The sequence below is a fragment of the Mustela nigripes genome, chromosome 12, assembly GCF_022355385.1.
Source record: "Mustela nigripes isolate SB6536 chromosome 12, MUSNIG.SB6536, whole genome shotgun sequence".
Lineage (NCBI taxonomy): Eukaryota > Metazoa > Chordata > Mammalia > Carnivora > Mustelidae > Mustela > Mustela nigripes.
In genome coordinates, this window is record NC_081568.1 from 82,920,399 (window position 1) to 82,934,616 (window position 14,218).

Below are 14,218 nucleotides of genomic sequence, written 5' to 3' on the forward strand. Positions count from 1 at the left end.
TTTTTTTTTTTTTTTTTTTTTTTTTGTTTGTTTTTCTCCCTCCTACATATTCTGTAGGATCACCTGAAATCGGGACCTTATTTCAATGGCTGGAAGAGAAATCCCACTCAAAGAGGAGTTCTCCGCTCAACAAACAGCCATGGAATTTCACAGGTCAGATGGGAAGTGAGGTCATTTTGAATGTGCAACACCCAGGTTGGGCCAGATTAGGCCATGCCCAGAAAAGGCTCTATTATTAGGTGCTTTTAGGAGCCTGAATGTGGAACTGTTGATGTTAATGACTTTTTGGCAGTTTTTAGTTTGCTAGCAAAGCAGCAAGGTTAAGGGCGACACATGAGGATTAAGGAACAGTAGGAGACCTCCTTTAAAAAGAGAAGAAAATGGGCATTTTCCATTCACTGCCACTTACCTCCTGCTCTCGTTGAAATATTACAACCCGACCCCCCTTGTCCCCTGTCGCTAGTAATTCTCCCGTGTGGTTGAATTCTACCGTAGAGATAATGTCAGCTGAAAAGGAGAAGACAAAGGCAATTAAAGTAACTGCACACTTACTTTGAAACGATAGATAATAGATATACTTTTCTGTGCACTGAAGGGCTCTAGGCTTTGTCTCTGCAGTGGAATTTACAAGGATTTGATGCTCTGTATTTTAAGCGCCACGAGAAGTGGCATTTGAAAAAGTCAGTTTCCGAGATGCCCACAGTGCAGGGTGGGCTCTTGGAACATCTGGAGAGAACAAAAGGGAAAAACACACGCAGACCCTTTTGTTAGGGGCAAGAGATAACGCATTTCTTTAACGGCTCCAGGAAATGGCAATTTTTTTTTTTTTTTTTTTTTGAGACTTTCTACCCCTCACGGATCTTTTACCCACCCAGGAGTTTTGCATTCTCCTTCCTTCTACACAGAGACACTTCCCCAAACAGGTTTCAGGCATGGCTATTCAGACTCGGGCTGAGGACTGTGACGCACACGGCTTGGGGGGCCTGGAAGCTCAGACGTGGAAAATGTAGGGACGGAGCAGGAAGATTTCACTGGGACACTAGGAGGCAGGAATTCAGGAGGGTCCCCACAAATGCAGCTTGACCCACGCTCCTTCTTCCCTGGCGAGCCCAACACACCCTTCTGGAAGAGCACAGCCTTATTCCAACCCCAGGAGCAAGGTGCTGAGAAACAGGGTCACGAGGTCAGAGGGGAGAGGGCAATTTGTACTCTGTATTTCAGAACGAAGAAAATACACAGGCGCCAGAACCCAGATCACAGATAATTGCTGAAGGAATGCCAGCCTGCCAGGTCTTTCTTCAACCCTGGTTACCCTGGAGGAACACGGACAGGTAAATTACCTATGATTGGATTTATTAGGGCTATTTTTAGAAAAAATGTCAGAGGTTAATTCCTCTGCAATTATTCTCCTGCAGGGCTCCAACAATTGCTACCAAGAGTACAAATGAGTTAAAAAAAAAAAAAAAAAAAAAAAGAGGCAGGGGAATTATGACGATGGCCTTTGACAGAAGAACATTCTCAAGATTATGTCCATGTGAGGAAAGCAAAGGGGAAACAGTGAGGTGGAAAAAGAAGGCGATTACTCCTGAATAATTCAAATCTCAAATCTCACTTCAATATCATTTCAGGATTTTTTTTTGGTATGACTGGTTTATTCAGGTAAGTTGTGTAAAATTCTCCACTTTGCATGGAATTACCCTGTTCCATATGTGAAAATGCTTCCAATGGTCATTCTTTGTGCAGAAGTAAAACGAGCAGGCACAGGCCACAGCCACTTTCAAGCAGGGCACATTTAAAGGAACAATTCATGATTTCCTGTTTTGGCCTCTTAGATGTCTGACCCCAGGGGCAGCAAATTCAAAGCCCCATAGAACCATGTGGTGTCAGGGTGTGAAGCAACCTCAAGTGAGGTAGAAAGCCTGTGGCCCCTCTTAAGGGTAAGTGGCTACTCAGCTTACACCAAATGTGGAAATGAAATATTTCATGTGTTGTTGGGTTTTTCCATTTAAAAAAATTTTTAAAAATAATATTTATACTCAATCATTTCAATTTTACATATTGTCAACTTTTTTTTCAAAGCCATGACATTAAAAAAAAAATAATCTCGACTGTGGGCTGAATATGTTTTGTGAGTCACGAGTCTATGACTTCTGGTCTACCAAGTCTTTCTTCAGAAAAGGCCACCCCATTCCTTACTGATGATCTCAACTAGAACTCTAGTCTGTCCACTCAGGGAGCCTCCTCTGAATGAATGCAACTTCAAGGAAACACAATCTAAACTGTGTGGTTACTCTGCTCCTGATCCAAGTTCAGAAGCCCATTTTGGTAACAAGTGCCCATTGCGGAGTAAGCAAGCCCAGTAAGGCTGGAAAGCCGGCACCACAAGTGAATTACTAGACCACTTTCCTTTGTTGGAGTGTATGTATGTTAGCAAAGCACTTTCAGGTAAAGAGGAGAGAAGAGGCTGTTCAGAGTTTGCCGCCGTCTCAAAATGTCCTGGGAAAGCACTTGAGCGCTAGGATACAATTCTAACACTAGTTCCTGCTTCTGGCTTTTCGGTGAGTGGTGAGCAACGGGGCTATTCATGAAGCTTCCTGATTTGTGCAGAAGCTGACGTGGATGTGGCTATTTCTTCTCACTCAGGTACCTCTGCATGAGGCAAAGCTCTCAAACTGCTGAAGACATAAACACTTCTCTGAAGGAAAGAAGGGTGGGGAGGCTGCGTATTTTCATTACCAGAGTCACACTGAGGTCTTTGGGGCCAACAACTGGCTCAACTTCAGTCTACTCCCTTCCTGTTAACAGCACTGTTGACACAGGCTCCAGAGTTCTAGAAGGTGCACTGGGAACCAAAAGATGGGCCTTCCCTTTTAGTGAAGTTGGGTATCAGAAGGAAGAGTTAAGTACCTTTCCCAAGGTCAGCCTTTTTCTCAGTTTCCAAGAAAATGTTACCCCAAGGGAAACAAAATTCCACTCCCGCAGAGATGACATACACATTTGTCCTTTTGTCCTGACTCTCTGTGAAAATGTCTTCACTCTCCTTTTTGGGGGTACACAGGTCAAAACAAGGTAGGGCTCAAGCTCACAGCTGAGCCACATGATCCAACCTCATGTTATTAGAACTCTGCATTATGAGTGATCCAGGCATGGCCCTGCTCCTAAAAATGTCCCATTTATTTTCCAATTGTTGTAATTATTTGTGCTATGCCTCCCTCAAGAACTTGTGAGAGAGGACGCCTGGGTGGCTCAGTCGTTAAGCATCTGCCTTCGGCTCAGGTCATGATCTCAGGGAGCTGGGCTCGAGCCCTGCATCAGGCTCCCTGCTTTCCCTCTCCCACTCCCCCTGCTTGTGGGTTCTCTCTCTTGCTGTGTCTTTCTCAGTCAAATAAATAAAATCCTTAAAAAAAAAAAAAAAAAAAAACAAACTTGTGAGAGAAAGGCTGATTGGCATGGCAGGATTCTCAAATTCTTTAGTCCTCTTGCCAAGACCTTAGCTTTATTATAATCCTGTCATTCAGGTGGTGTGTATGTTAGGTTGTTTACACCAGCTATTGTCTACCTCCCTTCAAAGCACAGGCCACTGCGGCTCCAGTTAATACCTGTTTTGAACTTTCATGTTTCCAGACTCATTTATCATTGCTAAGCCCGTAGGTGCAACCAGAATGCCTTAACACCCCATCCATCTCTGCAGATCTTCATCTAGGACTGTTTAATAATTGATGCCAACCTCATGAATCACCCCCATTCCAATTTCAAGACACTCAAACTTCTGATACAAATACTCTTGTCTGCAACAGGCTCTGGGAAGAGCAGCTGAAGTCAGAAAAGCCAGGCCGCTCCAGATAAAATAGCTCTTGTTGAGTATAGAGAAGACACGGCGGTAACCATCAACGAGTGGGCCCTACCACAACACCTTCATCTGAGATCACGATCAAAAGTAATCAATTCATCAAGTTCAATAGGACATTCACCTTTAAATGACATGTGTACATGACAACTCATTTTATCAAATGTCAAGCGAAATCACACTGTTATATAAGAAGCTGTAAACTGGGGCATTTTCCCATCTTTTTCGTAGAGATGTGGATGTAGCGCATGTTTTTGACTACAAACAAAAACCAGAGGCCAAAAGCGGTTATGGAGGTCAAATGTAGTTAACATGATTTTTTAAAAGGAAACCCTGGGAGGTAGCATATTTGCCCTGTTCCACATTTCTGTGTGCTGATTTCATTTCCACAAGATGGTAGCCCAGTAACCCCATTTCTAGTTCAGTAGGCACCGCTAAGCCTGAGTTTTTCTTTCTAAATCAATCTTTGCATCTTACAAAGGTTCCAGACTAGTAAATTCATAATCAAGTCTCCATTTACCTGAATAATGAAACTGACTTGGCCCTTAGATGCCTATGATGAGGCTGAAGAAATGGAGGGAACCTCCAGCAGTACATGCCCTAGTCTCTCACTGCTCCATGAGGGACTGGAGTCCAAGCAACGCCTGGGCTGAGCACAACAATTAGGTGAAGTACCATCCAAAGAGCAGGGTGACAATTTCGATAAAATTCTGGCTCAGCTTAAGCCTGGAGAGGACCTAAAGCCAAAGCCTCGGTGGGACAGGGTCTTACTGACCAGGTCAGGAGCACTGGCCTCTTCGCATCAATCATACAGATGCAGATGAGAAGGTAATGCAATTTAGCTTTCAGAGCCCATTAAATGTTTTATCTCTCATCTAAGAAACATTTGGGAGGTAATCCTATAAAGTCATTTACTCTACTGAGGTCAGCTAGCCAGTTCTGTCCACACAGTACTTGGGCTGTCTTCTGGGTGGTAAGTTGGGCTCTAGGCAGATCTGTCTGCTTCTGTATCGAAGAGGAGGAGGTGGTTAACCAAGATGGGAAACCAGTGTCACAGTGGATGACAATGGTGAAACACGGCGGTGGCTGGAAAGTTTATGTTGAGAGGGATTTGGGAGGTCACGTGCAGGGTGAAGGGTTCTGATTAATTGGGACTGGGTCCTGAGTTGCACAGCGAGGGACAGGGGGCAGCATGTATACCCTTTGTGGTCACTGCCTAGGGGCTTGTAGTTAGATTGGCAGTGACTCTGTGGCTCATTAGACAAACAGGGGAGTCTCAGGCTCCCAGCAGGTATTAAAATTACTCCTTCCATCTGCTTAAAACTGTGGCCTCCTTCTTGGGCTCTGGTTCACAGCCCAAAGTCAGCATCCGTTTTTCTCAGATAGGATTTTCTCTGTTAAGTTTTGATGAAATGGTGTGTTGGAGTATAGTTTCCATCAAAATAGGGGGATAAAAGGAGGTCTGGTTATGGCCATACAGGATATGCCCAAGTATGGCTACTGGGATTGGGTCAAAATGGCCTAGTTTTTGGAAAATTTTAATACACTCTAAAATTAAAAAAAAAAATCAGGCAATAAAACAGTAGATATGCAATGACTGCCATTTTTAAAAAGTATACTCATTTTAAAATATATCTTTTTAAACTGGTAAAGCAATATATGCTTATTAAAACTCCCTTTAATACCAAGATGATGCTTAAAATATAAAATGAAATTTCTCTTACAATCTGACTCTCTGGAAAATAATAATTAACTCCTATAAGTACACACACACACACACGCAATCCCAGACCGAAGTCTGTCAGCCAGAGTCCAGAATGACGTTTTAGTGTAAGATGTGAATGATTTAACTTATTATAATCTTTTTTTCTAGTTTTCCAGGATTTTGTAAACTTTTTTTACCTGGACTATACACCTTGAATAATTTTTAACCTGTGAACAATTTTCATTGGTTTTCAAACTGAACACAAGATTTTAGCATTTATCTCAGTGCTTCTGTAGACTTAAAAAAAAAATCTTTCTAATTTCCCAGAGAGTAAAATTCACTCTTTGTGCCATACAGCTCTTGGAGTTTGGACCAATGCATGTAGAGGTGTATCCATGATGCCCAACCATGATAGAGAAGTTTCCAAATGTTAAAAACCATTATGTAAGGACAGAGGCTTCATACTGTTGGTCTCTATGGATAGGGTTCGGTTGGGAACCAAAAGCTCCTTCCTCACTAGTGAGAGTCAAAGATTTCATGTTTTAATCTTACTGTTTAGATATTATCACTGTTGAAAATTGTGTCCTCAGAGTGGCAGGAAACAAAACTCACCACCATGCCTTTGTTAGCCCGCACCACAAACTTGGCTTATGCATGAGGTTTTCTGCCTGTGGAGTCAACGTTTGCTCTGTACTGAAACAGAACTGTGTTCAGTCCTTTGTTTGGGAGTAGCATTAGCTTCTTAAGTTGGTGTATTTCTCACATTCCTGTAGCTCAGTTCTAGTGACAGCAGTAATAACTACCAAGCACTGAACAGTGAAAACAAGTGGATCTCATTTTGCTCACCAGTTTTATTTATTGGCAAGAGCTGCCCAGGGAGAAAGATTCTGGTATCATAGCTGGGCTTGGTGGGAGATGGTAGCGATCAGTTGGTGAACGTCTGGTGTGGGTACAGAAGGAGCCAGTACACAGACCACGTGCTTGCAGTTCTGACCTTCTGTGTATCACACACACTCACTGACTGATCCAGACTTGAGACCCTTGTCACCAGACCAGTGCCTACTGTTTAGATCCTGAATCCTTTCCCTTTCATTTGAATGTAATGAATTCTGTGCGTATTGGTTTTAACTTCCATCTGGCGCTGGTATTCCTCCTACATCAAAGAAAGCAGGTAGAAGGGTCCAGTAGTCCCCATTCCCAAAATCTTTTCACAAGTGCTGCTTCCTATGCAATGGCAAGCACAGTGCTGGAAAATGGGCATGGGTTCAATGTCAGCCTGCCTGGGAAGACCAAGCATATTAAGGGCAAGCAGGGTGTTAGGACAGATATTCTCGGTTAGCTACTCCTACCCCGTCTTTCTCCCTCGCCTGTTTCCCACTACAGAGGCTGAAAAATCCAGATTCTTGCTTCTCAGACTCCCTTGTGTCTAGGGGTGGCAATGGGAATGAAAGATGGTCTGTGAGGCACACAGGCAAGTCTTCTGGGGGGCAAGGAGGCAGAGATTCTGGGAAGAAGTTTTTCTCCCTGAATAAAAGCGAGGAAGCAAGTGAGGTGTGGTCTTCCGGCTATACGGATATACTCCTTGTGTACAGCTGTTTTTTTTTTTTTTTTTTTTTAAAGATCTATTTATTTGAGAGAGAGGAGGGGGGAGGGGCAGAGAGAGGGAGAGAATCTCAAGCAGACTCCCCACTGAGCGTGGAGCCCAACATGGGGCTCGATTTCACAACCCTGAAATCATGACCTGAGACAAAACAAGAGTCAGATGCTCAACCAACTGAGCCATCCAGGAGCCCCCATACTACTGCTTTCTCACATGATTTGATGTGACTGTGATATGTGAAGGTGTGGCAGCCATCATGCGACCATGTGATGACAGGGCAGGAGGTTGAATATGACAGAAGAAAGGGACAATGTCCTTGGGGACATCACTGAACGGCAAAACCTACCTCAGGAAGAGCCTATGTCTGAGCTTGTTAAATAATACATACCAAGCAGTAAAAGCCACTGCCAGATAGATTTTCTGTTATTTGCATCTAAATGCGTACTAACAGACATGTCTTTCCATCTTTGTTTTCCTCATAGCACTTTGCACAGGGCCAGACTATTAATGTAAGCTGAATAGGGAGGGAAAAAAAAAAAGATTCTTGGTCCTGCAGCCTCTGTGCACCAACTCTCACACACACATTTTCATGTCAGTTTATCACGTGACCAGTGTTCGTTCATACTTGCTTAGTTCCCAGCATCGAGGTGGTTTGTTTCTCCCCCCTTTCCCTGTGTGGAAATGGTACATTACTTGTTTGGCCATTCAGTTACGAAAGCAGCCTGTTGAGATAGAAGCATCCCCCCGCCTTCAATTGATCATGGGGTCCATCATAAAATTATGACTTCAAAGGGACCGAATCATGCTCTCTGTAGGAGCTAAGTTCTCCCGGTTAAGTCTGGAAAGCCCACCATGCTTGTTGAGCTGTGAAAATCCAGATGGTGGGAAGCCAGTGAGTAATGAATGCCATGCTGTTTCTATTAAAATGCACAAAGCTTCCCCACACTGACCAAATCCCCAGCACTAACTAGGTGTGGGACGACCCAAAACATGTGGGTTGATAGAGGCTGCCTTTCATTCAAAATAGGTTCCTACCACACAGAAGCTAAGAAGAAAGTTCCTATCATTGGGACAAGACCTGCCCAAAGGCAAAGTAGTTTTAAAAATTCTAAGTCCTCCAAAGACAGAAAAATCCAGTGGGAAATTGGTAGCAGTCCAGACTTGCCTACAAGCCTGCATGGTTTATAGTGGAATCTGCTGTCAAGGTATCTACCATCTGTTCCCCACTCTCTCAGAAAGCATAGGAGTAATTAACTGCTCGGGCAATGCAAACTCTGTCAGTCATTCAGCTCTATTATCTCACAACATGGGTCATCTAGCACGGACCCCAAAATCTGTGGGACTCTGGGTCCAAAATAAGAAAGTTAATCACGTCTGTGGGTCTCTACAGGATGATCTGGGGCAGGCAATGTGCCACCCAAACACACATGACGAGGAGTCTGTTTGGCATGTCTTTGGTCAACAATTTTGCTGTGCCAGAGGCTCTCAAATCAGAAAGATACTGCACCTGCCTTGTGGGAATGAAATGTCCACATGTTTGTGTGTTGGCTCCAATTTTATTTATTTTGGGAAGCCTTGCAGGACTTCTCCCAAAACCCAGACAGCCTCCTTTACTTGGATGCTCCACTGCTCCCCATTCTTCTCCTTCATAACAACCTCACCACTTACCATTAGGACTTAAAACAGTAATAGGACCATTTTAAATGTCTTTCTTAGTCTCTGAATTGTGAACTCCATAAGGAACTTACTGAATTGTGAACTCCATAAGGAACATAAGGAACTCTTAAGATGTGATGGATGCTTCTCCATTTTTTTTCTTTAATCTATCACTGAATGAGAGCTACAAAGAATCAACACCAAATGGGCCACCATATAGAGAATAACCCTAAACAAAGTGTCAACAAGCAAAACATTTATGTTGGAGGAATGTAAGAAGCCTATTATCAGGGGTGTGAGACAATGGGATGTTCTTAGTTTGGGGTGAGTATTTTATGACTTTAGAACCACAGAGACTGGTCAGTAAAGAACAGGTTTCATCCTAAAAAGCCTTTGTCATGTTGCCAGAGATTTAAGGGTCCTATGAATCACAGGAAGAGAAAACATCAAATTGGTTGGTGAAGAGAGGGTATTGGGAGAGGGCATGGAGGTATCAATGACACACCCAAAGTGGATTTGGAGCAAATAGGTCTGAAATGCATGGAATCTATTTAGTCAACACCTACTATGTGTACATCATTGGGCTGGCTGACAGGTATATGCTATAAACAAAACACATATGGTCTTTGCCTTCAAGAAGCTTTCAGCCTAGAGGACTGGAAGCAGTGTAAACAGGGATATGGTAAAAAAAAAAAAAAAAAAAAAAAAGTTGAGGGGCGCCTGGGTGGCCTAGTGGGTTAAAGCTGCTGTCTTCGACTCAGGTCATCATCTCAGGGTCCTGGGATCGAGCTCCGCATCGGGCTCTCTGCTCAGCGGGGAGCCTGCTTCCCCCTCTCTCTGCCTGCCTTTCTGCCTACTTGTCATCTCTGTCAAATAAATAAATAAAATCCTTAAAAAAAATAAAAATATTTTTTAAAAAGTTGAAAAATGGAAAAGAGTTTGTTCATCAAACACCCTATAATGGAAGTCTTAGAGCCAGGGAGTAAGAACCCTATTGTTTGACCTAGAAGGCAAAAGGAAGTCGCTACTGAAACTTACGGTAACTCACATGTCATCCATATGCCTGCATTCAAGAAATCTCCTAGGGGCGCGTAGGGTGGCTCAGTTGGTTAGCGGGCTGCCTTCAGCTCAGGTCACCATACAAGGGTCCTGGGATCGAGCCCCACCTTGGGCTCCCTGCTCCATGGGGAGTCTACTTCTCCCTCTGTCCCTATCCCCACTCGTGTGCATGCACACTCTAAAAAAAATAAAATCTTTAAAAAAAAAGAACTCTGTATTTTCTCTGAAGGACAAATTGAACAATAAATACAATATGTCCATGCGCTAAATTCTAGATAGGCCTAAAGAATGAAAGAAGAATGCAGCAGGACAAGATTTGGATTTTTCCTCCTAAAACGTGAAGTTTCTATGTCAAACACAATAAAGATGCTGCTACCAGTTTACAAGGTATTATACAATGATGATTTTTCAATGGTCTTAGCAAAGAAAATAGAAAGTATTGGAACCAAATGTGCCATTTACAGTTCTATGAATCAGTATTTTTCTTTCTCTCGTATCCTTTCTCTCTTCCCATCCCACTCCCTCCATTCTTCAATCTCTCTCTCTCTCTCTCTCTCTCTCTCTCTCTCTCCCTGGCTAGGTGTGGTGGTGTTTTGAAGATTATAAAAAAGTATTACTCTCAACGTGCCTCGCTGGCTCAGTCCGTATCGTATGTGACCCTTGATCTTGGGCTTGTAAGTCTGAGCCCCATATTTGGCATAGAAATTACTTGAAAATAAAATCTTTTAAACAAAAAATATTACTCTCGAGGCACCTGTGGCTCAGTTGGTTAAGTGTCTCTCTTGATTTCAGTCCAGGTCGTGATCTCAGGCTTGTGAGACTGAGCCCCACAATGGGCGGTGTGCAGGCTCGCTTAAGATTCTCGCTTTCTCCCTCTGCCCCTCCCCCCCTAAAAAATTACTGTCTCTTGGATATGTTTATTTTAAAACATTGAATATAATACTTAACACATAATAGCTAAACAGTAAAAGGTAGCATAATTAAGCTAGTGTTGATGTCCATCACCAGCATGACATAAAACTTAATAAATATTCTTCAGGCAAGAGCACTATGGTATATTCTTACTGCTGTTTTATATCCACTGAAAACTGGATATTTATAAAATTTATTATATTTGATTTCATGTTCATGTGGCAATTTAGGTATCAACAAATAATATAAGATGTAGAAAAATCAAGAAATACCAAGTGTCGATAGATTTATTCATAATTCCACTTAGTCACTCAAAAAATAATCGGGGACCACATCTTACATGTGTTGAACACTATTCTAGGTATTGAGTATACATCAGTTAATAAAATAGAAAAAATATTTGTCCTTCTGGCACTTACATTCTACTTGTGGAAAAAAAAACACCAATAGTCAATGTTATAATAAATTGCATTGTATGTCATGTACTTTGGGAAACAAAAAGCTGAGTAAGGGACATTAGGAGTTTGGGAGGTAGGTGGAAGCTCAGATTTGAAATACAGTGATTGTGAGAAGCCTCCCTGAGCGGACTTGAAAGGGAAGAGAGAGGTCACTATGTGGGTGTCTGAAGGAAGAGTGCTTCCTGCCCACAGGGAACAGACAGGGAGAAGATCCTCAGAGAGAAACATACATGTGTCAACAAACCTGCATAGCCAGAGCCGTGCAAACGAGGGAAAAATGAGATCAGACAAACGAGAGACTCAGGTACCGGAAAGCTCTTGAGGACCACAGCAAGCACTCTGGCTTTTACTAAAAGTGAAATGGGCACAGCAATGGGTAGATGGTAAATTTTGTGTTATGTCCCCTTGATCACAATTTTTTTTAAAAGTGAGAAAAAAATGAAACAGAAGGCTGCCGGAGAGGATTGAGCAGAGGAGTGAGATGGTCTGATGTGCGACAAGTATCACCGGGGGCAGAAAGTAGAGGGCCGAAGGAGCCTCTGGAAGGGTATGGCCGTAATCCTGGGGAGAGGTGGGGGTGGCTGGGACCGAGGGCCAGCAGTGAGGGTGGAGAGCGGCAGTAAGATTCTGGATGCGTACTGACCCAGTCGACTTCACAGCATTTGCAGAGGGACTGGTTGTGGGTATGAAAGACAGGATTCAGGATGATTCCAAGGTTTCTGCCCTTGGCAGCTAGCATGACAGAGTTGCCTTCGCTGAGACGGGAAGTTTGTGGGTGAAGCAAGCATTTGAGGGGAAGACCAGATACTCCATTTTAGGCATGTGAAGTAGGAGGGGTTTATAAATAAAGACACTGAGTAGATTCATTGGAAATACAGTTTAGAGTTCAGGAGGGGGTCTGAGTTGGGGATAAAATCTTGGGAGTTCATTAACATTTCGGATGATATTTAAAGCCCTGGGATTGTATGAGATCTCGGGGAGTGAGTGTATGAATTAGGAGGAAAGTCAAGGGCTGAACTTTGGGGTACTCCCATATCTAAGAGGTTGGGAAAAGAGGAGGAATCAGGAAAAGTGAAGAAGTAGCAGCTGGTCAGAGAGGACAGTGATCAAAAAAAGCTGAGAGTCGTGGATGCCAGTGAATTTCAGAGGAGAGAGAGATCCATCATGCCAAACACTGCTGATCTGCAAGGCAAAAGCCTTTAAGTGACCTTTGGATTTGAACCTTGGAAGTCGCTTTTGACCTTGCCAAGTGGGGTTTCTATGGATCAGTGGGGGTGAGTTTGGTGGAACCTTGGAGTGTGTTTCAGAGTGAATGGGAGGAGGAGAATGAGAGAGGGTTACAGTGGACACTACCCCTCCGGGAGTTTTGCTGAGAAGCCTAGCAAAGGAACGAGGCAGAAGATGGTAAGGGACGTCTATTTTTTTTTTTTTTTTTAATCATAGAAGCAGCAGCATGTGTATATGCTAATGAGAAAGTTTCAGCAGCTAGGAAAAAATGAATGGTGAAGAAGAGAGAAGGCTGAACTTCTGAATGAATGCAGGCATGCATGCTTGAATAAACTAGTACGTACCCAGGACTAGTCCACCACTGAGAGATGAAATCGAATCATCCCCGGTTCAATTCCCACCCACAGCAAAAGATGGTTAGGAAGAAAAATGCTATGAAAACCCTATCTTCATAGAAGGACCCTCAAAGCATTTAATATTGCAAGAGTTTCTCCCACAGACCAACCTATCAGATGTCCATGTGATCACCCTGAATCAAAGAATAATGTCTTGGTTTTCTTTTTGTTTCTTCTTCCCTTCCTGCTTGTCCTCCTCTTCTCTATCCCTCTTTTTCCTCTTTCCTTCCTCCCCTTTCTCTTTTTCTGTGTTCCATCCCTCCCTCCTTCCTTCATCTTCCGAGGCCAGGAGCAGAAAGGACTCTATTTCTTCTGTTGCAATACAGCTCCAGGTCCATTACCTCCTGTCTGCAGATTGGATAGAAGGTTGCTCAACTGCATATACTTTTTTTTTTAAGTTTAAAAAAATTATTTATTTGACAGAGAGAGAGATCACAACTAGGCAGAGAGGCAGGCAGAGAGAGGGGGAAACAGGTTCCTTGCTGAGCAGAGAGCCCAATGCAGGGCTTGATCCTAGGACCCCAAGACCATGACCCGAGCTGAAGGCAGAGGCTTAACCCGCTGAGCCACCCAGGCGCCCCTCAACTGTGTATACTTTAAAATGCTAAGTCAACTTCAAGATCACTCGCACATGGGTAGCCTGACCTCTTCATGGCCTTTCTTGGGTGATTTTCACCATCATTCCTAATATCACACAGAAAGAAACAAGTCTGTCAGAGCAAAAAGAAAAAACCCACACTCTCTCTGGCCCTGTGGAAGATTTATAGACACTTTGCAAATAGCCAGACCCAGGTCACGGTGCCAGGAACTTTCCAAGTGATTTGCAGGTCTCCCTGCCAGGAAGTCAGTCTTCAATGGAAAACTCTTCTGGCTGAACCTTCCTTTATTACGGTGTGGCTGCTGGGAGAGGATCACAACTGTCATACAAAAGACCTTCTGAAATTAACCAGCTATTCGCCTGGCCCTGAGATATTTCAGCCTCAGAAATATACCACTCTCTCACAGTTTTTCTTCAAAACAAGGACTTACTGATCTGGTCTACTATGTGCCAGGCATAGTAATAGACCCTTTACCTGAACTCTCTTCCTTAATCTCTATTTCCAGGCTCATTTATCGAACACCTTCTTTGGCCAGCATCCATGTTGTGTGTTTTATGTGATGTCATTGAAACGTCGCTCGGATGCCACGATTTCAGTCTCTTCTTCCATTTTTCAGATGGGGAAATGGCTCAGAGTCATGAAATAACTTGCCCACATCCAGAAGGCTAATAGGGGAGCTGGGATTGGTACCCAACTCTGGTCCTAGAGCCTGCATTCATCACCTGCCTTTCACGTCCTGCTTCTGTTCCCTCTGCCTTCT

The 14,218-nt window shown here is 43.3% G+C and overlaps 1 protein-coding gene across 7 annotated transcripts in view; it reads right to left on the reverse strand.

Annotated features, from left to right (window-relative positions):
• The window catches only part of PPP2R2B (protein phosphatase 2 regulatory subunit Bbeta), a 451,980-nt gene that overhangs the window by 115,126 nt on the left and 322,636 nt on the right, over positions 1–14,218 (reverse strand). For all 7 annotated transcript variants that reach the window (XM_059417855.1, XM_059417852.1, XM_059417851.1 and 4 more), the window contains one exon: positions 410–507. In XM_059417855.1, coding sequence (XP_059273838.1) covers positions 410–507 — 98 coding nt within the window. The remainder of the gene's footprint in view (positions 1–409; positions 508–14,218) is intronic.